This window comes from Nyctereutes procyonoides, unplaced genomic scaffold (genome assembly GCF_905146905.1).
Source record: "Nyctereutes procyonoides isolate TBG_1078 unplaced genomic scaffold, NYPRO_anot_genome, whole genome shotgun sequence".
NCBI lineage: Eukaryota > Metazoa > Chordata > Mammalia > Carnivora > Canidae > Nyctereutes > Nyctereutes procyonoides.
Window position 1 is genome coordinate 45,042,718 of NW_026575042.1, and position 26,518 is coordinate 45,069,235.

The window sequence follows — 26,518 nt, forward strand, 5'->3', positions numbered from 1 at the left end:
TAACACCTTCTTAATCTTTCTTATTCAAGGGACCAGAGAATTGTGCCAAATTAATTGACAAAGCCCATTACACTACCTTGTAGACTTTGTGGATGCTGCAAAGTAAGTTTGCACTTAGTTTTAAATGATTAGCATCTCAGGGAAGGATAGGAATTAGTAAATTGATTTAGCAAGTTACTCTTTTAGAATAGTCCACAGGAAAGATAATATTTAATAATTTAAGAACTGTTTAAGACTTCACTCAATTTTCTGTTAATGCAGCTAGATTGTTTTTTGGACTTTTAGCTTAATGTGTATTTGACTTTTGTGAGTTATGTTTAAAAATAATACGTTTGTCATAACAGATATAAAAATACAAAAATATAGAAATTATTAAAAAGCAAAACCCTTTTCCAGTTTCACTTGTAGATCTTTTGTTTGTGTGTGTATCTGTACATACCATAAATTCATTGATAAGATTGCCTCTATTTTATTACCCCCTGTTTTAACATCCCTGAAATTGGCATGTGTCTCTCAAATGTTGTCCACTAGGCGGCAATCATGATGGAGTTGACATCGCCAGACATGGAAATTAGGCCATAGTTGTTCATATTGTCTTCACTTAAGTTTAGTTATATTTTTTGTTGGTAATATATGGGTTGAGTTTAATTGCTATCACAAGTATCTTGAAAAGAACTGCATATGTGATTTGTCATTAAAGCACAGAAGAGGCAGCAGGGTATAGATTTAACATGATTAAGGGAAATAATTCATTGTTGGAGGATAACCACAGTTCTCTCTCTGCAAAGTAAAAACCAAGTGCTTTATGGAATCGAGAAGGGAGCTATTTTATGAGTAAATGAATGTATGCTGCCTTTTGCTCCTGACACATGTGAAAGCATTCCCTATTACAAGTCAATCAGTTCAACTTAAGGCAGGAGAAATTGCCGTATCCTATGAATAGGTGGTTGGTGTGACCAATTCACACACCGTTATAGGATTACTGTTAAGGCACTTTGTCATACCTTTGATTGCTCATTTCTTACTAATTTATTGAATTTGGTTATTTTTTTTGTGTGTGTTTATTCAGTGTTTTACATCTGTTGAGATAGTTCTAATCTGTTAATGTAGTATTTTATGTGAATGTATTTTCTGATGTCAAACCATCCTATATTTCTGGGGAAAGCAACTTGCTATTTTCTTTTTAAATTAATAGTTATTTTGTGGATATCTTTTTAATTTAGTGTGTTTACATTTATCTCATTTTTTAATGGCTCTATTGTTTTTCTCTTGTATTTTTTTTTTTCCAAATGGCTGCCTTATTGATGTGCCTGATTTCCAGCTTTCACTATTCAAAACAATGTAGCAGGGAACATCCTTCTGCATATACCTTTATAAACTCAGACTACTATTTCTATAGAAGAAAAATACCTAGAAATGTTATGCATTTTCATTGTTTGATAACATGAAAGAAATGCAAAAGTTAATTTTAAAAAAGTATTTATTTGGTTTAGAAATGTTAGTCATTAGTGGAAAATATACCAACATGCTAACAGTGGTTTGTCTTTGGGATGATGAGCTTATGTGTGATTTAAAAAACAGCAACAACAACAACAAAGAACTTTAATGGTAGAAATGGAACTTACTTTAAAAAGCTAATGCTAGGATCCCTTGGTGGTTCAGTGGTTTAGCTACTGCCTTCGGCCCAGGGTGTGGTCCTAGAGTCCCGGATCGGGTCCCACATCGGGCTCCCTGCATGGAGCCTGCTTCTCCCTCTGCCTGTGTCTCTGCCTCAGTCTCTCTCTCTCTCTCTCTGTCTCCAATGAATAAATAAATAACATCAAAAAAAAAAAAAAGCTAAATGCTTATGGGGTGCTTGGGTGGCTCAGTTAATGCCTTCAGCTCGGGTCACGATCACAGGGTCCCGAGATGGAGCCCGAGCTGGCATTGCCCTGCTCAGCAGGGAGTCTGCTTCTCCCTCTGCCTCTGCCTTTCCCTGTGTTCTTGCTCTTTGTCTCTCAAATGAATAAGTAAAATCTTAAAAAAAAAAAAAATAAACTAAATGCTTATGAAATCAAATACTACTTTAGAAGTCCTGGATTGTGAGCATTTGGAGGATAGGAACTGTTGTAGTTCCGAGATAATTGATCTAGCAAAATGCAAAATACATGAAGCTAATTTAAAAGATATTTGTAGAACTAAGTTGAATTGATTTTTTGAGTTTAACAGAGAAAAAAACTTCTTGCCAATTCTTTTTCAGGGTTTTTTGATTAACTCAAAACCAGAGAATGCCTGTGAACCCATAGTGCCTCCACCACTAAAAGACAATTCATCAGGCACTTTCATCGTGTTAATTAGAAGACTTGATTGTAATTTTGATATAAAGGTAATGTATGCTTTTTTCATTTTTTTGTTACTATTTTTTGTTTTTTGTTTTTAGATTACCTTAAATTCTCCCTTGTTTCAGAAAGACTTTGAAAGTTTATAAGGTTCATCCAGATTAAAAAAGGAAGGTGAGGATGAAAGGAAAATGGGAAGTTGGTGAAGGAAAGCAAGAGAGTTGAATTTTACTCATCTGCTACAAAATTGACTCTAAGCTCTTAGCAACCAGTACAAAAAGGAGGACAGTTCACAATTCATTGTTTTAACAAGATTGTAAACAAATTGGGATATAAATGATTGGTATTGGTTCTAGGAATTTTCACGTGGTTGCTGGGAATCTTGAACTGTGGTTTAATAGTAGAATATTGCTTGATCTAATCTAGGAACGGAAACATTGACCTTCAGTTTTATGCCTTTAATTACCAATACTATACATATATTTATATTTATGTTGGGATTTCTCTTTTGCGATAAGCTATCTCTCTCACCTACACAAAGTTTGTCTCCCTGGTGTGGGTTAGGTCAGATAGTAAAAGTTTGCCATAGAACCTCCCTCGTTATCATCAGTGCTGCTCTAAAGGTGTGGTTTTTTTGTTTTTGTTTTTGTTTTTTTTTGATACTTTTAATAATGTCTTTACAAATCTGGTTTTGGATGGTCTTGGCTAAAGAGCCATGTTGAGGCCTGTATAAAACAAGTCCTGATGTTACTTTTGTTGAACTACCTCAGACCTGAGTGTCATGTAGTTTCTTGCATGTATCTTAGAGAATAGACATGGGATAATTACTTCATGTACTTGACATAGCTTGATCTGAGATGATTTGTTCAATAGGAACAGACTCCTGGTGTGCCTGAATTTTGCCTCTTCTCCTTGCATTTCATGAAAGAAATGACAATTCCATAATAAACTTATTAAATAAAACAATAACTGTAAAAGGATTTGGAAATATAGACCACTTCGTAAATGATAGGTTTGTTACTATTGTATATCAGTTCCAAATCTTTTTTTTTTTTCAGTTCCAAATCTAAACTCTCAATTGCCTTTAAGTGGGAAATAAACTAGAACTTGAAGTCAGCTATAGATTTCATGCTCTTCAGAATTATATGTCTTTTGTATAGTAGTTTGAATTTAAGCCATTTCAAGATTTGACCCAGAGCTAAACTGTAACAATTTCAGGTTGTTCCACAAAAAGGAAACATTATTGTAATATTTCATTAATTTCTTCCTGCTAAGAAATTAAAAGTAAACTAAAATTTGTTGATTCTAAGGTTTATTGCATTATTATGCTATGTAGTTTTTGTCTCAGTCCAGTCTTTATTAACTAGAAATTGCAATACCTTTTTTTTAATTTAAATAACTTTTTTTGTTGTTGTTGTTGTTGGGGATGGAAGGTGGTTCACTGCAAAATTTAAGGAAATACTGTCATTGAATGTTTATTTCTGATGGTGAAAACAACTCAGGGATGAATAGGTAGGTAGGCTTATTAGTCCTCCAGTCCCTTTAGTGGGTCCTCATCATGAGTCTGAGTGCTTCTAATAGAGTTTTATGATTAGCTGTAATCCAGCTTGTCTCTTCCTACTCCCTGCTTCAAATTTTAAGCTGCAGCCATACCACCTCCTTGAAGTCTCTCTCTCGACTTGTTGTACAATGCTGACTCCATCTTTGTGCCTTTACATACTATTTCCCCTGAGCAAGATCTCTGTCCAAGATGACATTTAAGTGCTAGCTAAGGATATTATCTTTTCTGGAAGCCTTCCTTTCCTTCCTGCCCTCTCTGATAGAATGAATCATTCCAATTCACTGTGCCACTCTCCCACTTTGTAAATCTCTCCTTCACTCTTTATCATATTATTTTTTATTATATATGTATTTCACTTGTGATCTGTGTTTAGAGTTCCTTTTAATTATATTTGTTATCTAGTTTGTATCATAGTGCATAGTGGAAGAGCAATATAGGTTTGTTAAGCTATGTAGTATAGTAAGCCTTCTACTTATGTGTATAGTGCATTTTTAAAGAAACACGCACATGTAAGAATGTTAAAAGTGAGGATTCTTATCTTAGAAAAATGTTAGAAATTTTCTCATTATACCTCACCATGTAGATACAGTTTTAATGAATAAGATTCTAGTCTGTTGTACGTTTTTAAATTCTATTATCTTTCCTTCACAAACAGTATATTGTAGACATTTGAGGCTAAAGATTCCTTGTTCCTAATGGTTTCCGTCTTGTCTCAGTTCCATTGAAAATATGAGACCTGAGTTTATAGGGAAAACATACTAATTTTAATTAAGGTCTGGAAATAGACTGCATATGTTTGAATTCCATTTTTTTTTTCCATTTGAAATACAGCTTTATTCTGATTCTAAACTAAAAGGAATGGGAATGACAGTGACAAAAGAGTTTTCACCACTGGATATTGTGATGTGACTCTAGCAGTCTTTTATTTGAAACTCAGGAAGGAAACATTTACATTCCAAAACAGCTAAATATGCAGGTCCAAAAAATGAAGGCACTTTTTAAACTGCCACATTCACTTTGAAGCCCATTCATCTCCTTCTACATCCTGAAGATTAAGCACAGGCCCTGCTCAGTTATATAATAAAGTGGCAAACATGCTGTACCACTGACCTCACAGGACAGTTGCCTATAAAACTGGACTTCTGGGATGCCTGGGTGGTGCAGTCAGTTAAACATCCAACTCTTGGTTTTGGCTCAGGTCATGATCTCAGAGCTCAAGCCCCATGTCAGGGTTTGTGCTTAGTGTGGAGTCTGCTCCAGATTCTGTCTCTCCCTCAGCCCCTCCTGCCCCTCCCCCCCTCTCCAACTCTCTCTCTCAAATAAATAAATAAATCTTAAAAAGATAACTTGCTAGACTTTTGACACTGGGCTCCAGTTGCACTTTTTCACAGGTGATCATCCTCACCTAGGAGAGCAGTTGCCTAAGCAACCTCTAGATCATGATTATTACTATGTTGCTAAAGCTAGGTCCATGACAACTTGCAGTGGGGCAAGAGCAGGCATGGCAACAGACTCCCAAGTTAGAGTTTCCAGTTAGTTTTCTAGTAGACCACAGGAAAGGCTTTTCAAAGTTGTAGTTACTTGGGATCCCTGGGTAGCTCAGCAGTGGAGCATCTGCCTTTGGCCCAGGGCATGATCCTGGGGCCTGCTTCTCCCTCTGCCTGTGCCTCTCTCTCTCTCTGTGTGTCTCTCATGAATAAATAAATAAAATATTTTTTAAAAAAGTTGTAGTTACTTTGGTAGAAATGTCATAGTACTAAATGTTCTTTCAGTGGAAAACAATCAATAGATTTTGCCTTAGCTTTCCTGTTCTTAATGTCCACTTTGTTGCCACACAGCATGATGGGGATATTTTTTACACACTCTTAAAATATCTCTATGCCAGTTAGGCACATTCTTGTAATTAGCCCTTGATGTTATAGCAAACATTATAATGGCCCACCGGGTCTGGATGTGATACCCATTCCCTCAGCCCACCAAATTTCTTCTGACTAGCTATATCCCATACATTGAACTGAATATGTCCTCTGTTGGTATGGAACACAAAGTGATAGACCTCAACACCCAAGGTGGCTATGTACTTTTCAAGTTCACCAATTAGATTATGTTTCAGGAACATGTTTTTTCCAGTACCACCATCGCCAGCCAATACAAGTTTGAACTAGACTTGGGGTTCTCCTTGGACAGCTATTGTACTGTTGCTTCCAGAAGTGTCTGCCCTGTCTGAGCTGAATCCTATTTTTATCATTTATTGGCAGTGTGATCTCTGGCAAGTTTTGTCACCTCTCTGTGCCTCAATTTCTTTATCTGTAAAAAAGGAATTATAATGTTCTCTACATCACAGAATTGTTACGAGGAGCAGATGAAATAATCAATGTTAAATGCTTATCAAACAGAGCCTTGCATACAGTGAGCAAGCAGCAAGTATTAGACATTGATGTCTCACACTTCTTACCTTTGATGTAAAATGGAATACAATTAAAGATGGCAAAGATGCTGACTGTATTAGGCCTAGAAGTTTCTCATAGTCTGCTTTTTGCAAGGAAAGCCAGTAATATAATTCAGGTCTCAGAACCAAGGGAGCCGATGGTGTGAAGTCCTGGAGTCAAGAGGTCCAAGAATCAAGAGCTCTGATGTCTGAGGGCAGGGGATGTGGATATCAGGAAGAGAGAGAGAATTTGCTTTCCCTTTTCCTTTAGTCTATTTGGGGCCTCAAAAAATTAGATAATGCCCACTCACATTGCTAAGAGTTGTAGATCTTCTTTACTTAGTCTTTTGAATCAAATGCCAATCTCTTTCAGAAAACCCTTTACAGAGACACTTCAGAATACTGTTTTACTAGCTCTCTGGCATCTCTTAGGCCAGTCTAGTTGCCACATAAAACTAGCCATCACAATGACCTTTCCCAAAACTAAATTATTAGCTGATAAGTCATGCTAGGATGCAGTAACTCAATGACAGTTGAGTGTGAAATTTCTAATGTGGCTTATAAAGGACAGTTTAGTCATGCCGGCATGTAATATATAAAATATAAGTTTTATAAATACACATGAGTAAGATATGGATCACCTGTCAAGGTAGTGTGAAATAGATAAGGATAAATTCATCATAGTTACTGGAAAAACAACTGGAATCTTATCCCAAAGAGCATTTCTTTTTCTAAGGGTAGTAATGGTTGATAGGTTATTAGCTTTATTAGTTATACTTCAGGTCAAAAATCTATGCCTGTATTTTTCTAGGCTTCCAAATAGATTATTATATATAGTTTTTTATTAGGTATGTTATAGAACCAAATCACTTAGGATGTATGTTATAGTACTTTTCTGAACTGAAAATAAATAGTTCTTTGTATAAAATAGGGGTTCATTCATATATATTCACAATTCTGTATGAATACACTGAAGAAACTAGTGAAAAAAATAACTCACTTTCTTATTACTAATGTAGCATCCTGGGACCAAGTACAAGAAATGCTTAATTCAGCCCCATAGAGAATGCTACAGTTGATACTAGTTGCAAGGTTATGTATTTTGTCTTGCCTATCAAAAGGGATACCCAAGTTATCTCAGACGAATGAGAATCAGTTGTACTTGACAAAGCTTTCCTTGGAGAAAGGAACCCTTTCCATAGTGCAGAGCAGAATGGAAAAGAAGTAGTAAAATTTCATCAAGATCTTTCAGTAATTGTGGTGGTGGTGGTAATTTTGGTAATGTGGTAGGTATTTCAGGGTTTACTTTTTGGAATTCTTTAGATTTTTTTTTTTTTTTAAGATGCGTATTGTACTATAATTGAAGAAACCTAGACTTATTTCTTCCTTCGAAGTCAGTGATGAAGTTGTGTCCTACAATAAAGAAAATGGCACATTTATTCTATACAAACTGTCCCAAATGCTTTCTGATTCAGACAGCTAATAAGACAACTGAAATGCAATTAACAATTTTTGGAAGGTAGGAAATTATACTATTTGTAACATTCTAAACTAAAGAGAGCACTGTTTTAATTTTTTGTCTTCTGTTGAGAGAAGCCCATTTGAGCCATTTTAGTTTATCTTCCTCTAAAGAAATGCAGCAAAACCCATACTTGGAATTAGTTTCTGGATATGTAGGATATCCAGAAGGCTAATAAGAACTGTTGATTACCCGCCAGCTGCTTATTCTGAAAACAATCACTTTTATTCACACTGACAAAAACTGTATCCTCTGCAAAACGCAGCTCCTTAGAGGAAAAGCTAAACAATGTCATTTTGTTTGCCTTTGAACAATGGTGTTCTTTACTGTGACAATATGTAATTGTTTGGAAATGTTAGTTTTTGGTGAGTATTTGAGGTCAAAAAACATTGCTGGCTCTGATAAATAAATTAAGGTGTTATGAAATTATTTAATTAGAAAAATATAATCTCCTGAGGCACAGAGTTCTCAGAAGACTTGAATTGGCATCCCAGTGGAAAATATGACTTCTTTAAAAAAAATTGTAAAAATATCTGATTATTTCAAGAACATTAAAATCTCTTAAAATAGAACTTTTCAGAACTACACAAATTTCTATGTTTATAACCAAATAAAGATTAGTTACCAGAGTCTGTTAATTGCCATTGCCATCCAAGATATTTTCATCATATGGTTTTAATACAAGTCAACAATTTCTTCAAATAGTCCTTTTATTTTAACTAAACTCTAGGGAAGCTTGGTAAACAGATATGATGCAATTATATTACCATTTTATGCTCTCATGATTCTTTTGAATGATGCAGCTGCAAAGTCATCTAGGCCAGTTATCAAGAAGCTGAAAGAACTTACATATTATTCCTTCTACTTTTTTTTTTCCTGGCATGGATAGAATTGCATTTGGACTGTAGATGATAAGGAATATGTTGGTAGTCCTTTTCTGTTGGAATATGATTTTTATAAAACTTGGTGTACAAACCCACTTTACCTGACTTCTGCCTTTCTCTCAATTCACCTCTGTATTTTACCTGCCCTCTCACCTTAACCTTCAAGAATTTACAAGTTTACATATGCATTGAGCAGTTTCTCCCTTTCTGTCTGATTTTTACCGTGTTCTTCATCTGGATTACCTTCCCTCAGCTTGGCTATCTGGACAGAGACCTTATTTTAGCTCTAAGATGAAGTAATTTGAAACCTTTCCTGATTTTCTCCAAGGTTGAATAGATCACTTCTTTAATATATTAGTCAATCCCATTGAATCATTTTTTTATATATTCTTTAATCTCTGTGAATGAGAAGATAATGTTTTAGATTCTATAGTTTTAGCATCTGATACATTGTGTGGCACTTGGTGTACGCTCAGTAAGTGTTTGCTGAATAAATAATTTAGAAAACTTTATGGGCTTGCAATTAAATTTAACTGGATTAAAGAATAAACAGTGTTATTGGAACCTTCCATTGGCTCCATGTTCACTTCACTCAGTGTTCTTGGAAGTATTTCTAAACCTAGATACTCATTTATTCCATAGACATTTTTCTCTAGGTCCCAATGTTTTATGAAAAAAAATTACCATAAACATATTTGGGTTATTTGGATCATCTTATAATAAACATACTTTTTAAAAAATGATTTTGTTTATTTATTTGAGAGAGAGAGAGATAGTGACAGAGAACATGAGCCAGGAGGAGAGGGAGAAGCAGGATCCCCGCTGAACAGGGAGCCCGATGTAGGGCTCCATCCCAGGACCCTGGGGTCATGATCTGAGCCAAAGGCAGATGCTTAACTGAGACACCCAGGTGCCCCTATACTATTGGTTTAATTTTTTAAAATTTTTTAAATTTATTTTTATTTAAGATTATTTATCTATTTATTCATAGAGACATATACACACAGAGAGAGAGGCAGAGACACAGGCAGAGGGAGAAGCAGGCTCCATGCAGGGAGCCTGACGGGGGACTTGATCCAGGGTTTCCAGGATCACGCCGTAGGCTGCAGGTGGCGCTAAACCGCTGCGCCACTGGGGCTGCCCCATACTATTGTTTTAATAAAATCTTATAATCTTATGAAAATAGTTCTCCAGTTTTATAGTTACCTTTCATTATCCTCTTTCAGGCCTCTAAGCTTATATAGTACATGGGATTCCCAGGATTTCACTTTTATTTCCATAGTACCAAGCAAGTAGATATGACTTTGACTAGAAATTAAACTGAAAATTATCCCAAAGTCACTTAATATCATTATTTATTTTTTCCTACTCTTTTCTATATTCCTACAAAGTGATTTATAGCATTTGTTATGAATCTTCTTCAGAATCATGTTTAAATTTTTTTTTTAATTTTTATTTATTCATGATAGGCACACAGTGAGAGAGAGAGAGGCAGAGACACAGGCAGAGGGAGAAGCAGGCTCCATGCACCAGGAGCCCGACGTGGGACTCGATCCCGGGCCTCCAGGATCGCGCCCTGGGCCAAAGGCAGGCGCTAAACCGCTGCGCCATCCAGGGATCCCCCAGAATCATGTTTAAAAGATTCTACAAAGGAACATTTTCAAGGATACTTGGGGGATGGAAACATTTTTACCCACTTATGGTTCAAACAGCTTTGTGCTACTAGTTCATTAATTTGTTCACGTGTTTCTTCCACCCTTTAATTAATAAACGTATTTGCATTTTAATAATTAGGTTCCTTGGGGCACCTGGCTGGCTCAGTTGATAGAACATGTGACTCTTAACCTCAGGGTTGTGAGTTCAAGCCCCATATTGGGCATGGAGCCTACTTAAAAAAATAATTAGGTTCCTTTATACACATTTACATTTCCTTGATAACGTTTATGCAATAGTAAAATGATAAAATACTCTTCTTTTACCAGGGAAGTAATAGCAAAAGAAAACTAAAAATAGTAAATTACATATACTTTACCCTAACCTAATGAAAGGTGTAATGCCCATAACTTTATTTATATATCTCTTCCATTTTGCTTCATAATTAAGGTGTTCAGATTACTTGGATAAACTATGAATGAAGGATGTCTAGGAGGGAGGAAAGATGGGATCTAAAGGAAGAAGAAAAGATGGATTATATCATTGAACTCCTCTTAATGAGAGTAAAATGTCACTAGAGCCTAGTGACATCTTCTGTGGAGTAGCTTTTCCCAGCGTGGCCTGTAGTGACCCTAAAATAACATGCAGGAGAGAATGGTATTGGAATGGGATTTAATCTTGGCGGGATTACTTGCTATAGTTCTGGATCTTATTTCAATCATTGATTGTTCCCTGCCATTACATTTCTAGGAATTTTTATCCTATAAGTAGAATTAATAGTTTTTGCATTGACGTATGAATCTACTAGTGCTTCTCCATTTTTTTTTTAAGATTTTATTTATTTACTCATGAGAGACAGAGAGAGAGGCAGAGGGAGGAGCAGGCTCCTTGCAGGGAGCCCAATGCGGAACTCGATCCCAGGACCCCAAGATCACGACCTGAGCCAGAGGCAGATTCTCAACACTGAGCCACCCAGGTGTCCCTGCTCCATTCTTATCTGCATTGCTTAGATCATTTGAGAAAGAGATTGTACTTCTTAATTTCTTTTTACTTCTTTAGATGAAAAAGGAAGATCGTAGTCAGGTTTTAAGAACTATCTTTATTCTCTAAGTCTCCCATTAATTTCTTTACTTCATTTCTTTCCCTTTTAAGAAAAACAACTTTTTCTCCTTTGTTTGACATCTAGGCTAGGAGAAAAAGTAGTTTGTGCCAGGCTGATGGTTGAGTTGCTGTCGCTTTGTGTTGGCAATTCTGAAAGAAAAGAAAACCCATTTTCCAGATAATTTTTTCAATTGTCATTTGGAAGCAGAATTAGACCACATTTTTTGCAGAGGATCCATAGAAGTCCCATAGAAGTTGGACTATAAAGTGAAGCTCCAGTTTTTTTAGATTCTGCTAGAACTGCTGACACCCAGTGTGTATAGCCAGCATGGTCAGAAGAGGCTAGGTTCCAGAACCACCCGGGATGTGTGTTATATACTGTTTTCTTTTTTATCCTGACTTTTTACCTTTTTGTGTTTTGAAACTAGCATACACAAAAAGTATTCATAATGTATGTATATACACAATTTAATAGTAAATGAATATTGGAGTACTCATTATTCAAGTTTAAGAGACCTGTCGCTAATATTAATTAGTTTGTTAATTAATCAAACTTCTGGGGTACCTGGGTGGCTCATTCAGTTAAGTGTCTGCCTTCAGTTCAGGTCATGATCCCAGTTTCCTGGGATCTAGCCCCACACCTGGCTCCCTGCGTAGCAGGGAGTCTGCTTCTCCCTCCGTCCCTCTACCTGTTCATGCTCTCTCTTTCTCTCTCTCTCTCTCAAATGAATAAATAAAGTGTTTTAAAAAATTAATTAAACTTCATTAAAGGCTCCATTAGGTAAATTTTTTGTCTTTTAGGTTTTATTCTAACTAAAGATCATATTAAACTAGTATTAATACCTGATCTTCATATTTGGAATATTTTTATAGTAATTTCAAATGTTTTAATAGAGTGATGTTAAGTGTATCACAAAGTGATGGCTTGTTAAAGCTACTCATTTTCTATCTTCTATTTGAAAAGGTTGTGTTGAAAAAATTCTTTGCTAAGGACAGACCAAACCCCAAAAGTACTGTGCATTTCCTATTTCTTTACAGTAGATTCTTTTTTTTTCTATATATTATTTTATTTCTCCCTAGCTTGATTCTAGCCTAAAAAAACATGAATACTTTCTCACTTCAGCTTCTTGGGAGTAGAGCTTATGTTTTATGCAGTTCTATGTACTGAGTTTTTTAGTATAGTGCCTGGAGCACCAAAATGAGTGAGCAGTAAAGGAGGGCGTATAGTCAGAGTCCTACCACTGGGTGGTGCCGAGCATCAAAATGCTCATTGTAATTGTTCCCTCAGTTACATTTCAAATGTAGTACAGGTCTGTCAATACCTGGGAATTCCTGGTCAGCTCATAGTAAGTGCGGAGAGTTTTCTTTTTGTTCACACAAAAGTTCTTTCAACAAGCTTTATTTACAGTGGTGGGTGGGTTGAAATGGAATTTCTCATTAGGGTGAGAAATAAGATTTGGTTAGAATATGAATACCATTGTATCCAAAAAAATATGAATTTTGATCATATTTTTCACTTTAACATGCAGTTTAATATGCATATGTAACTAGAAAATATTTAATGGATACCTCTATGAAACTTAAGATGCAATTCTGAAAATTTATTTAGGAAACTTTTAACTAATATAGTTAATTCTAACTGGTAAATTTTGTTAAGAGTTTTTTTTTTTAAAGCATCTTCAAACTGGTGGCAATATTAGAAATAGCTGCACATAAAGGTTCATTTGGGTTTTCTTAACATCTCTAAGAAAAAAAGGTTTATTTTAGTTTTAATTTATTGTACTAATCATGTGCTAAATAAAATATTAAAACTTCATTGGAAATAGCCACATTTAGAGACAAAGACTTTAATTTTGTGATGATGTGTGGCGGAATAGTATTGCTGCAATGAAAAGCACAAGTTTATGATTGCAGACAACCTACAGAACATTAAGAACTCATATAAGTAGGTTTTCAACTTTTTTGACTGTAAGAAAGTACAGCCAAATCCACAGTAAGAAATTTATTTTCATTCATGCCCTAATACATATACAACACATAGCCTATAATAAAGTTTGATGAAATAGTATTTACCAATACTACCTATAATACTCTGGTATATGAAATTTCTTTTTATTAAAAAAAAGAGTTCAACCAAGGTCCACTAAATTATTTTACTGCCCACGATTTTTATTACCTGCAGTATTTAAAAATTGCTTTCCCATGTACCAAAACAAAGATTAACTTTAAGATGCTGCCACTGGAATGCAACCTAAAATATTTAATTTTTAAAGTTACCAAGGATTCTAGCTTCTGTTTGTGCTATACTTGAAACAAGTAAGTTTGTATGCTTTGCATACAAACAGATTTTTTTTACCAGCCCTAACAAAAATATTTTCTAATTAAACAAATAAATTCAACTTACCTCCAAGCCTAGATAAACATATGCCATTTGTCAAAAGGTCAACATTCTTAAAATATCACCTTATTTATATAAGAGAAGAAACATGCCTTTGTATCACCATAATAAATGTCACAAAGCTTCAGCATTAAAACCACATACTTTCCTTGACAGTTTCTCTTAGAACTTTTATGTACTTAATTTTTTTTTTAAGGAGTTGTATTCTTACCAGATTTACTTCTTTCTTTCTCTACCACAGAAGAGAATTAAGGGTGGGGAAAAGCTGGAATTACTATTAGTAGCCTAGTACTAATGAGTACAGACAGAGAGGAAGTGAGATTTAACACTTAACATTAAGGAGAAAAACCAGCTAAGGTCTGGAGAAGCCTTATTCACCAGATCCCCCAAGTCATTGGAAAAGGTCATATCATGTTTGGTACCTTTTACTGAGAAAGCTGGGAAAATGAAAAATATTTTAGGAACACTTTTATCCATGATGACTGAAGTAAAATTTTTGGCATGGTTTTCGGGGGAAACTAAGCAACAAATATAAGGAGCTTTTATTTTTATGGCATACATCTTGCTGGGTGGGGCCGGTCAGACTGTTACCTTAGTTGTGATTTAGTTTGATTGAATAAGTGTTTATGTGAGAGAGCTTCTAGGCTTGAGATATATATACAAATAAACAAGATAGTTCGTTTCCTTAAGGAACATAAAATCTTATGTACAAAGTACTCTAAATGTTACTTTATCATCCTTATTTTTCAAGATAATAGATTTAGTTTTCTGATAATTAATGTTTTTACCAAGATGATCAGGATGGGGAAGTTCCCTTCCATATCTAATTTTAATTCAGTGATATCATTTTAATATGAATGATATCAAACAATATCATGAAAAAAATATGGTCATTACTTTTTCAAGGCCTGCCCTATGCCAGCACTGTAGTGTTTATAAAATAATCAGGAGATACAGTTCCAGGTATCATATATTAAGCATAATGGCTACATTAGGAATCAGTGTTTCATAGATTCTAGCATTATCTCCACATTTCTGATAGGGGAACTGAACATTGTCTCCAAAAAGATATGTCCTTTAATTAATTCATTCATTAATAATGGCAGTCAACATTGGGGTACATGTATCTTTTTGAATTAGTGTTTTTATTTTGTTTGGGTAAATACCTACTAGCAGAATTACCAGGTTATATGATATTTCTGTTTTTAATTTTTGAGGAACCTCTGTATTGTTTTCCACAGTGGCTGCACTAATTTACATTCCCATCAGTAGTTCCCTAGGATTCCTTTTTCTCCACATCTTTGGTCAACACATACTTTAGTGTTAAGTTGTATATTTTATATATTTTGGATATTTACCTCTTATCAGATAAATCATTTGTGAATATCTTCTCCCATTCAGTTGCCTTTTCATTTTATTAATAATTTCTTTCACTCTGCAAAAGCTTTTTATTTTGGTGTAGTCCCAGTAGTTTATTTTTATTCTTGTTTCCTTTGAGGAGATAGATCTAGAAAAATGTCACTAAAGCCAGTGTTAGAGATTACTGCCTGTGTTTTTTTTCTAGGAGTTTTATGGTTTCAGGTCTCACATTTCATTTTTAATCCACTTGAGTTTAGTTTGTTCATTCATTCATTCATTCATTCATTCATTCATTGAGAGACAGAGGCAGAGACAGAGAGAAGCAGGCTCCTCTCAGGGAGCCTGATGTCTGATTCAATCCCCGGACTGGGATCATGTCCTGAGCTGAAGGCAGGCAGTCAACTGCTGAGCCACCCGGGAGTCCCCATTTGAGTTTATTTTTCTGTATGGTATAAGAAAGTGGTCCATATTCTTCCTTTTGCATATAGCTGTTCAGTTTTCCCAGCACCATTTGTTGAAGAGATGGTCTTTTAGCCATCGTATATTCTTACCTCCTTTGTTGTAGATTAATTGACTATATAATTGTGGGTTTCTGGGCTCTTTATTCTGTTCCATTGATCTATGTGTGTATGTTTGTGCCAGTACCATCCTGTTTTGATACTTATCGAGTGTTTTTATCATGAAAGAGTATTGATTTTGTCAAATGCAGTGTTAGCTGCATTCCGTAAGTTTTGATATGTTTTGTTTTCATCACCTCAAAGTATTTTATAATTTCCTTGGTGGTTTCTTTTTTGACTCATTGGTTGCTTAGGATGTGTTAATTTTGACATTTGTGAATTTCCCAAATTTCCTTCTAATGTTGATTTCTAACTTCATTGTGGTTGTAAAACTTTGTATGATTTTAGTACTTTCAAAGCTACTGAGGATTGTTCTATGCCATAACATCTGGTCTACCCTGGAGAATATGCACTTGAGAAGAATGTTTATTGTTAAGTGGAATGTTTCATAGATGTCTGTTAGGTCTAGTTAGTTTATTGTTTTCTTCAAGTCTGCCATTTCTTTGTTGATCTTCTGACTTGTTTTTCTATTCACTAGAGAGAACATTGAAGTTTCCAACTATTGTTGAATTGTGTGTTTCTCCCTTCACTTTTTTCAGTTTCAATTCATGTATTTTGGAACTCTATGATTAGATGCATATATGTTTATGATGCCTATATCTTCTTGACGGAAGACATTATAAGATGTCTTTCTTTGTCTTAGTAAGAATTTTTATTTTTAGGTTTTGTACTGTTTGCCTGATATATCTTTTTCCTTTTATTTTCAACCTATATGTGTCTTTGAAAAGTTTGATTCTTTTATAGGAAGTACATAGATGGATCATGTTTTTTAATCCATTCTGCCAATCTCTGGTTTTTGATTGAGATGTTCAAACTATTTACATTTAATGTAATTACTTATGAAGTAGGATTTACATATGCCACTTAATTTGTTTTCTCTTAGTCTTTGTTTTTTCAATTCCTGCTTTTTCTGTATTACATGGATATTTTCTGACACACCTTTTTAATTTCTTTGTTGTTTCTTCTATGTATCTTTTAGTTATTTTCATAGTGATGGTCCTGGTATTGCAATTAACATTTTAAGTTAAAATAGTGTAGTTCAGATTAGTTACATATAAAAATTTTGATCCAATATATACCTTTATCTTACCTCCTCTGTGATGCTATTATAGTATTATTATCATACAAATTTTAACTTTATCTAAGTCCATTAACACAGTTTTTATGCAGCTGTCTTTTAGAACAATAAGAAGAAAAGAGTTACAAATAAAAATATCTTTTTTAAAAAAGATTTGTTTTAGAGAAAGCAAGAGAGCACAGGCATGTGTGTGTGAGAGGGAGGGGCAGATGGAGAGAATCTTTAAGCAGACTCCTTGCTGAGGATAGGTGGGGAGCCTGATGAGCCTGATGTGGGGCTGGATCCCAGGATCCATGAGATCACAACATTAGCCGAAAACCAAGAGTTGGGCACACCACTGACTGAGCCACCCAGGTGCGCAATAAAAATATCTTATTGTTTTCATAATACCTATGCAATTATATTTACTGCTGCTATTTATTTTGTGTAGATTCAAGTTACTGTAAATTCAAGTCATTTCAGCCTGAAGGGCTCCTTTTAATATTTCTTTGTTTCTTTTTTTGTTTTTAAAGATTTTATTCATTTATTCATGAGACACACACACACAGAGAGGCAGAGACATAGGCAGAGACATAAGTAGGCTCCCTGTGGGGAGCCTGATGTGGTACTTGATCTCAGGAACCCGGATCACGACCTGAGCTGAAGGCAAACACTCAACCACTGAGCCACCCAGGTGCCCCTTTTAATATTTCAGACAGGGTCACTGACACAGATTCTCTCAGGTTTTGTTCATCTGGAAATGTCTTAATTTTACCTTCATTCTATATATATATGTGTGTGTGTGTGTGTGTATGCTTTTTTTAAATTGATTTTCTCTCTCTCTCTCTCTCTTTTTTTCTCCTTCCTTCCTTCCTTCCTTCCTTCCTTCCTTCCTTCCTTCCTTCCTTCCTTCCTTCCTTCCTTCCTTCAGAATGAGAGAGAGAGGGCATGCATAAGCGAGTGCAGGGTGGGCCAGAGGCAAGCCTACTCTGCACTAAGCCAGACTTGGAGTTTGATCTTATGATTTATGAGATCATGACCTGAGCCAAAACTGAGAGTCCTTTGCTCAACTGACTGAGCCACCAGGTGCTCCTTACCTTCATTTTTGAAGGAAGCTTAATCTGGATATAGAATTCTAAACTCAGTTATTTCCTCCTGCATCCTTTTATTAATTCATCTAAGTAGATGATTATGTCAATTTGCAAATTAAGAGCATCTTCCTTTGTAATCTATATTTATTCTTTCTCTCTTCCCCACCTCCCACTGCCCCGTGCCTCCTACCTTCCTTATTTCATTGGCCAGAATTTCAGTACAGTGCTGAATAGATGTGGTGAGAGTAAGCATCTTTCTCTTGTTGCTGTTATTTAGAAGAAAACATTCAGTGTTTTACCAGAAAATATGTTGATTGTGGGGTTTTATTGTAGATAACACTACTAATGTAGAAATATTTTAAAATATCAACATAAAATATGGACTCAAGGGGTGCCTGGATGGCTATTTGGTTAAGTATCTGCCTTCAGCTCAGGTCATGATCTTAGGGTCCTGGGATCGAGCCCCACGTAGGGCTCCCTACTCAGCAGAGACTCTGCTTCTCCCTGTCCTTCTGCCTCCCCTCTGCTTATGCTCTGTCTCTCTCTCTCTCAAGTAAAGAAATAAAATCTTAAAAAAGTGAATTCAAGTTCATTCTTGGGCAGGAAAGATTTAGAGACAAAAGAAAATAAAAGATGGGTGTTTTAAAGTCACTGAAGGTATGATTAAATTTAGTTATTCTCTTCCTACTAGTCAAGCACTTACAATGCATCTTGAGAGAGGTGTATTTTTTTTATATTTATACCCAAACTAGATAGAATTTCCAGGTAGAATTTTCGTATTTATTTATTTATTACATTTTTTTAACTTCTATTAATACTAGTTTTAGTAAATAAAATTATGTCACAGAAATTTCCCTCTAAATCATATTTTATTCTGAATTAATTATAATCTGACATATTTCAATATATTCTTTCAGCTTCCTAGTTAAAAATAAATGACCTTTTGGGGCCCCTGAGTGATTCAGTCAGTTAAGCATCTGCCTTTAGCTCAGGTCATGATCCCAGGGTCCTAGGATTGAGCCCCATATCAGGCTTTCTGTTAAGCAGGAAGCCTGCTTCTCCCTCTCCTGCCTGCCACTCCTCCCCCTCTTTCTCTGTCAAATCAATCAATCAATCTTTAAAAAAAGTGACCTTTTTACACTTATAATAAAATGTTGAAATAATGAACTAAAGGTTGTATTATCACTAAAATTAGAAGAGAATATATTTAAAGTTGGCTGCTATTTTGAATGAAACATCTTTTGCCTATCACTTGAAGGTAAATGTTCTTAGAAACATGGGGCATCTGTAGGAGATGTGTATGGTGTTCATGGAATGTTACCTGTCTGTCTGAAATAATCCTGATTATGAGCTTGCCTTTTCACTGTTGTTCAAGTGAACAGGGCCTCAGCCATGTCAGCGCCTTATTCATTTGCCTTCTGTGAACCCTGACAAAGTAGACCCCATATCTGTTTTTCAGAATGATCTTCAAGGTCCTGCACAGTTTGGCCCATTGCTTTCTTTCTTCTCACCTCTGATTCTCCAAGAGCAACAAGAAAAATCAATAGCAATGACAATAATCAAGACTAGCATTTATTTAATATGTGCCAGGCCTATCCACTATTTTAAGTGTTTTACATATATTAAATCATATAATCCTCAGAATAACTCTTTAAGTTGGTTATATTATCAGGCTAATTTTACAGAAGTGAACTTAACTTGCCTAAGTTTATACAACTTGTATATGACAGAGTCAGAATTTGAATACAGGTAATCGTGTTCCAAGAATTTATACTTTAAACTCCATTTTTATAGACCTTGCTAGGTCCCACCTTTTGTTCTTTCTCTTTCCTACCATGTGAAAAATTTCTCCCAACTCTTCTATTGTTTGCTCAAATTTCCTCTCATTTTAGTTAAAGGGTAATTCAGGTCCCATAAAATCTGTGATAGACATTCCAGCCCACTAAGTATTTCCCCGCTGAGTTTCCATAAACTCTGTGTCAGTATTTTAGCACTTTTCTTCTTGGTTTAAACTCTGTTTTGTACATAGGTTTCATATGACCCAGAAGATTTTATGATCATGTTGTCTAGGTCTTGATGATTTCTCAGTTCTGTTCCTCTTCCCACAAGTTTGTAAAATGTTAAGTAAGACTAATCATTTTGGTTTTCCTCATCATCATTGGGAAGCCCCATGCTTCCCTATCTAATCTCTTTATTTATTTTGGAGAGAGAGATTATGTTCAAATGTCAACTCTGCCTAAATGTGATTGTAGGGCACTTATGTTTACCCATTTTTCCTCATTTCTAAAATATAGAAAAGAATACCTACTTTGTCCAGGCATGTTAGGTATTAGGGATAATATATGTAAAGTATATACATATACATAATATATGTAAAGTACTAGCATATAGAAGCTTCTTTTATTCTTTATAGTTTTTGGTCTGGAGCCTTGTTACATGTATTCTATCAACAGTTTCCCCCCAACTTCTCATGCCTTCATGTCCCATAAAAGATCTCTACGTAGGATCTTGATAGCTCAATCAGTTCTTCTCACAAGGCTTTTTTAAAATTAGTGTCAGTATTACCAATTTGTCCAGTCTGGAAATAAGATGAACTATTGTGTCATTTCTAGGATTCCTTTTAGAACCTATTTTACTGAAAGTTTTTCCTTAGCAGTCTATATCTTCTGACATAATGGCTACGTATTATAAGAAGTCCCATATTTTTTCAGAACTCTTGGATAGATACCTCTTGGTCTACATAATGTAGTTGCAGCTAATTTGTTGATGAGATATAAAATATTTAGAGCATTTACCACAATTTGAGCTAATAGCTTTGATCAGTCTCCTTAAAAAGGCAGATTGACAATACAATTCAGAAGGCTTTTTCCTGAAATTTTCAGTTTTGATGTCTTTTTTGGAATTTAGATTTGCTCACAGAGCATGCTTTTTATTCATGAATCTTTGAGTTCTTTGCCTCCATCTGACACCATGTGTTTGAGGTTGCATTTTATGAATGTGAAACATTGCACATGTTTACTAAATGATTTAGTTTTATTTCTGCCTCATGTTCTTAAAAATACCAGCTGCTGCTTAGTTAAAAATGTAATTTAATTTGACGCACGAATTCTGTAGTTCATAAACATGGATATAGTTTCCTTGTTTGTATTTGTAAGTCTGTTGGTCCATATGTTAATGTGTTTCTTGATTTAATTTTAATACTTTATGTTCAAGATCAATAAAAACAACAACAAAAGCCTCAGGGAAGACTTCTTGTAAAATTTTTAAAAACATGTTTCTATTTTTTGGAATTCACACTTGTACATTCAAAATTCCTGCCTATTTTAGTGGTTTTCTACTTTAGAAATTTTATTATTTTGATAGCAGAGAACAGCTTTCAAAATTGATATAATATATTGTATTTATGGAGACAATTGCATTTTGGAGGTGTGAAAGAAACATTTCTCCCCAGTTGCTCCATATAGTTTTAAGAATCTAATGGCTAGGGGACCCCTGGGTGGGTCAGCAGTTTGGCACCTGCCTTTGGCCCAGGGCTTGATCCTGGAGTCCCGGGATCAAGTCCCACATCTGACTCTTTGCATGGAGCCTGCTTCTCCCTCTGCCTGTGCCTGTCTCTCTCTCTCTCTCTCTCTCTCTCATGAATAAATAAGATCTTTTTAAAAAAATCTAATGGCTAGATTTAGTTACAAATGTAGATTGTTGTAAATCCAATAATTTATATTGGTCATTCTTAATAATTGGGGGTTCAGAAAGCCTTATATAAAATCGATGATGGCTTCATCCCTTCTTACCAGAAAAGCTCACACATAGACAACTGCAGGAGATTTAATGATCCCATAAAAGGTTTTTTGAAATAGGATAGTACATGTATATATGGTATAATATAAGGCACTATATAAGATCTTTAAGAAAATGAAAACAAGTTGATATAAATACTATAAACAGGGAGCAGTTATGCCAGTGCTTGAAAAAAACATGCAGTAGGGCATGGAATGGGGCAGACTTCATGGAGATAATGGAATTTGAAGGCCCAATGGGCATTCAGAAGACAAAGCCTATTCCTAGCAGAGATAATAGCATCAACAAATAGAGGCAAGAAAGTACCTGACCTGTTTGGATATCCATGAGTATTGATATCTCCTTGAAGATAATGATTGTTTCTGATTCACCTTTTATTTCTGCGCTGTGCCACACAGTACCTTATGTAATTTTATTATGTAAATTCAAATACTAATTAGATTGAACTTTTTTTTTTAACTCTTTATCATGGTTCCTGAGACCACCTTTATGTGTGTCCTATCATGTTGTATCTTCACTACAAATATATATCTTGCAGGGAAACAAGTTAAATCATGTGATTTTGATGACTGTGCATTAATTGGCTCTAAAAAGAAAGCTAAAACTTCCTTTTTTTTTTTTTTGCTAGAAGAGAACAGCTTTTGATATACACTTTGTATTTTTTTAAAGATTTATTTATTTATTCATGAGAGACAGAGAGAGAGAGAGAGAGAGAGAGAGAGAGAGGCAGAGACATAGAGGGAGAAGCAGGCTCCCTACAGGATCCCAGGACCCTGGGATCACGCCCTGAGCCAGAGGCCCTGAGCTAAGGCAGATGCTCAAGCACTGAGCCACCCAGGTGTCACAAACTTTGCTTTTCTTAAATTGTATCTCTGGGAACACATGTTTTTTGAATGTCTGAAAGAAATATTTCTCCTTAGTTACTGGGTTAGCTCTTTGGGAACTGTTAAAATGGTCACTAAAGAATCAAAAAAACTAATTGCAACCCCAACCAAGTATCTTTTTTTTTCTTTAAGATTTAACTAATTTGGGAGAGAGAGAGTGGGTGGGGGCAGAGGCAGAGGGAGAAGCCGACTCCCCACTCTGCAGGCAGCCTGACCTGGGACTCAGTCCTAGGACCCTGGGATCATGACCTGAGTGAAAGGCAGCTGTTTAACCGACTGAGCCACCCAAGCACCCCCAACCAAGTATACTTTTGTGTAACCAAAAGCTAACTGGATTCTCTTCTGCTATGGTAATAGAATGAATAAACAACAGATTAATATATAAGTAATGAGTGAGAAATAAGATTTAGAAGCTGTAATATCCTATCCTCCCTTTAAGGATATTTTCCCCCTCCCATTGAAAAAGCAGAAATTATCTATGTGGAAGAAGTTTTGGAGCTAGCATTGTCTCAATTTTAGCTAAATACTTAAAAAATGCACACATTAACAAAAAAAAATAGTAAACTTACTTTCTTTGGTTATTGACATTTTCTTGCAGGACTGCCGAACATTCCTTGTAACAGTTTTGTTGGCTGGTTAATTTTCTCTCCATGTTCTTAACATTAGAGCAGTAGGTCCTGTGTTGGTAAACTACTTATGCTATTTTAATTAGTTTTTTAAAAAATCTCTGCCTAATTTTCTCTCATGTGTTAGTAATGTTATAATGTGGGCTATTAATTTGAGCATATATTTTATACATTTACTCTTGAATGAGTAATATTTAGTGAGTGCCTACTCCATGAAGGTCTTTCATAGGGCTATAAGAGGCTCTAAAGAGGAACAAAATATTAATTCCTTGAGGCACTCTTACCTCCTACAGATTTTTTTTTTTCAGGGATAGGATAAAATTATTCTGATTAATCTACATGAAGAAAAATAATTTGTCCACGTTTATCCTACTTATCTAGCAGAGGTAGATTTGAATGTCCAAGGGCTGATGACTCTTGAACCTGATCTTAGCAAGTCTCTACCTGTTCGAGCTAGATAGGTTTATTGTTTTGGGTCCTTTTAGTATTTTAGCTTGTATCTCTGTCCTTTATTTGCTTCTCATTTACTTCGTGCCATGAATGAAATCAAGAAGATATCCAAAGTCATTGATAATCAGTTGTAAAACATGTCATGTTTCAAGAACATACTTGAGATCCAGTCTTACATATATACATGATCTAGACCTAGACACATGGTATATAGACTTGCTGATTTATGTTGAAGTTGAAGGATGCCATTACAAAACATTCTCTCCCTCATATTGTGATTGTTTTCTGACCTGCAGGTTTTAAATGCACAAAGAGCAGGATACAAAGCAGCCATAGTTCACAATGTTGACTCTGATGACCTCATTAGCATGGGATCCAACGACAGTAAGTACAGGTATCACTTTTCTTCTCTCCTGTTTGACAGATCTTTTGGAACTAAAACTTAACAAGATATTTTCCCCTCTAATTTTATGTTTAAAAACAAAATTTATTTTCTATCAGAAAGGTAGCTCAACCCTCTTGGGACAGTTTTACTCATACTGAAGTGGAGTTTGTTCTTTTCTGAACAGTTAATTGTTTTGTTTTCTTTTACCTTTGTGTTTCATTTTAGAAGATGTGTTAATAATTTTGCAAAAAACAAAGGAAAACCAAAGCTTTGAATAGAGATAAACATCCTGAGTTAAGGATCCCATATAAGAATTCTTGTGAGGGGCAGCCCGGGTGGCTCAACGGTTTAGCTCCACCTTCAGCCCAGGGCCTGATCCTAGAGACCCAGGATCAGAGTCCCACGTCAGGTTCCCTACATGGAGCCTGCTTCTCCCTCTGCCTGTGTCTCTGCCTCTCTCTATATATATATGTGTCTCTCATGAATAAATAAATAAAATCTTAAAAAAAAAAGAATTCTTGTGATTTAGAGATTTACAATATTAAATGTTAGGATATGTGTCCTATACTAAGTAGCTACTATATATTCTTATAGAATTTCAAAGCCACGTATTGGTGCTTTCTTACACCAGTTGGTTATTAGCTTCTTAACATACATTGACATACCTGTAGCTTTTCACTCAAAATGGGAAGGTTTTCCCTTATTCTCTACTAAATATTAGCTTGTAGGGATAATGAGCCAATTCTAACCAAATAACTGGCGTTAACCAGTAACTTTTAAGCTGTACACTTAATTTGGTGAGAATGATAAAGGTCTCTTTTGTTATGTTGATGATGTGGCTTTTGGACCCCACCTAAGAATGAGGGCTGATTGCCCAGATTATCAACCATATGATGAGAAGGGTTGGAGCTTTCAGTCTCCTCCTCACCCTCCCACCCCCGATCTCTGGGAGAGGCTGAGGACTCCAGGTTGAATAGATCTCTAGTAGCCAATTGTTTAATCATTTGTACGTGTAATGGAGCTTCCATAGAAACCCAAAAGGACAGGGTTCAGAGTTCCATGCCTGGGGAGGGCACAGAAACTCCAAGACCCTTCTCACATACCTTGCCCTATGTATCTCTTCCATCTGGCTGTTCCTGAGTTACAGTCTTTCATAACAGACTGATAATCTGGTAAGTAGATTCTCTAAGTTCTGTGAGCCCCTCTAGCATTTAATTGAACCCAAGGAAGGGGTGCAATGAAATCTCTAACCTATAGCCAGTGGATCAAAAGCACAGGTGATAACCTGGACTTACAACTGGTATCTGAAGAGTTGGGGGCAGTCTTGTGAGACTAAACCTTAAACATGTGGAATCTGATGCTATCTCCAAGTAGGTAATGTCAGAATTGAGTTGAGTTGTCCATGGTATGGGGGAGATCCTCCACATACCCATTGAAAATTGGTTTCAGAACCCAAAACGTGCTGCCAACGTTCACGATTAAGTATTTTATTTTTGTTTTTCTTCTAGCACATAACCATAATACCTCTGGCTACTAAGTGCCATTGAGTCTCATATGCAAGAAAGAGCTTAGAGCAAAGAGCAGACATAAAGCTATGGACTGATAGCCTACATTGGAATATATTTAAGACTTTGAATAATTAAATCCTCAGTAGGAAATATTTTGGAGTCCTTGACTAAATTTATTTTATAGCTTAAGACCGTATTTATTGTTACTATTTGAGTAGAACCCTTTTCTTCTTACCCCTAATGTAATCTGAGGCAGTACTTTAATTTATAAAAAGTAAAACTAGGTAATAAGTTTGTTAATTTCTATATATATTTAAAGTTATTAAATAGTCTAGCTGATTAATTCATTATAATTCATGAGGTACCCTTAGGATGTTCTAGCTTTTCACAAACAGTTTAATAATCACTGGTGGGAATTGGAGAAATTGATGAAGGTGCTTTACTTGCTAAATAAATTAGTTCTGTGGGTACTGCAGATTTGACACTTTTCTTCTCCTTTAACTATCTCTTAAAAAAAAAAAAAAACAGGTCAGTTGCTTTTGTTACCTATATATATTCCTAGCAAAATGGAAAGCATAAATACTCAAGAAAGAGATGTGAGTTTAAATTGAAGTGCCCACTGTATCAGCTGTATAACTTTGAGCAAGTTACTTATTCTTTGTATATTTTGTTGAAGGCCTGAGCTCAGTGTTTAGCAATCTTTAAGACCTGCTCAGGCATTTCAAGTTAAGCATTCATATTTGAAAACTATTTGCTCTTTTTTTACATGTTTTCAATAAAATTTTTGCAAGGAAGAAGTGCCTGTTCCCTCTAACACCTTTTTTTTGTCTTTGTAATACCATAAAACCTTTTTGTGATAATCATGTCAGTTCCTAAGGAAA

At 35.3% G+C, this 26,518-nt stretch overlaps 1 protein-coding gene and 1 pseudogene across 4 annotated transcripts in view; one reads left to right on the plus strand and one right to left on the minus strand.

Moving 5' to 3' along the window:
- The window catches only part of RNF13 (ring finger protein 13), a 194,069-nt gene that overhangs the window by 101,613 nt on the left and 65,938 nt on the right, over positions 1-26,518 (plus strand). For 3 of the 4 annotated variants that reach the window (XM_055321216.1, XM_055321215.1, XM_055321214.1), the window contains 2 exons: positions 2,240-2,365; positions 24,041-24,128. In XM_055321216.1, the coding sequence (XP_055177191.1) occupies positions 2,240-2,365; positions 24,041-24,128 (214 nt within the window). Of the gene's footprint in view, positions 1-2,239; positions 2,366-24,040; positions 24,139-26,518 lie in introns of those variants that run through there. The other variant, XM_055321217.1, reaches the window with a different exon arrangement.
- LOC129507276 (GTP-binding nuclear protein Ran-like) lies at positions 5,265-6,127 on the minus strand (annotated as a pseudogene).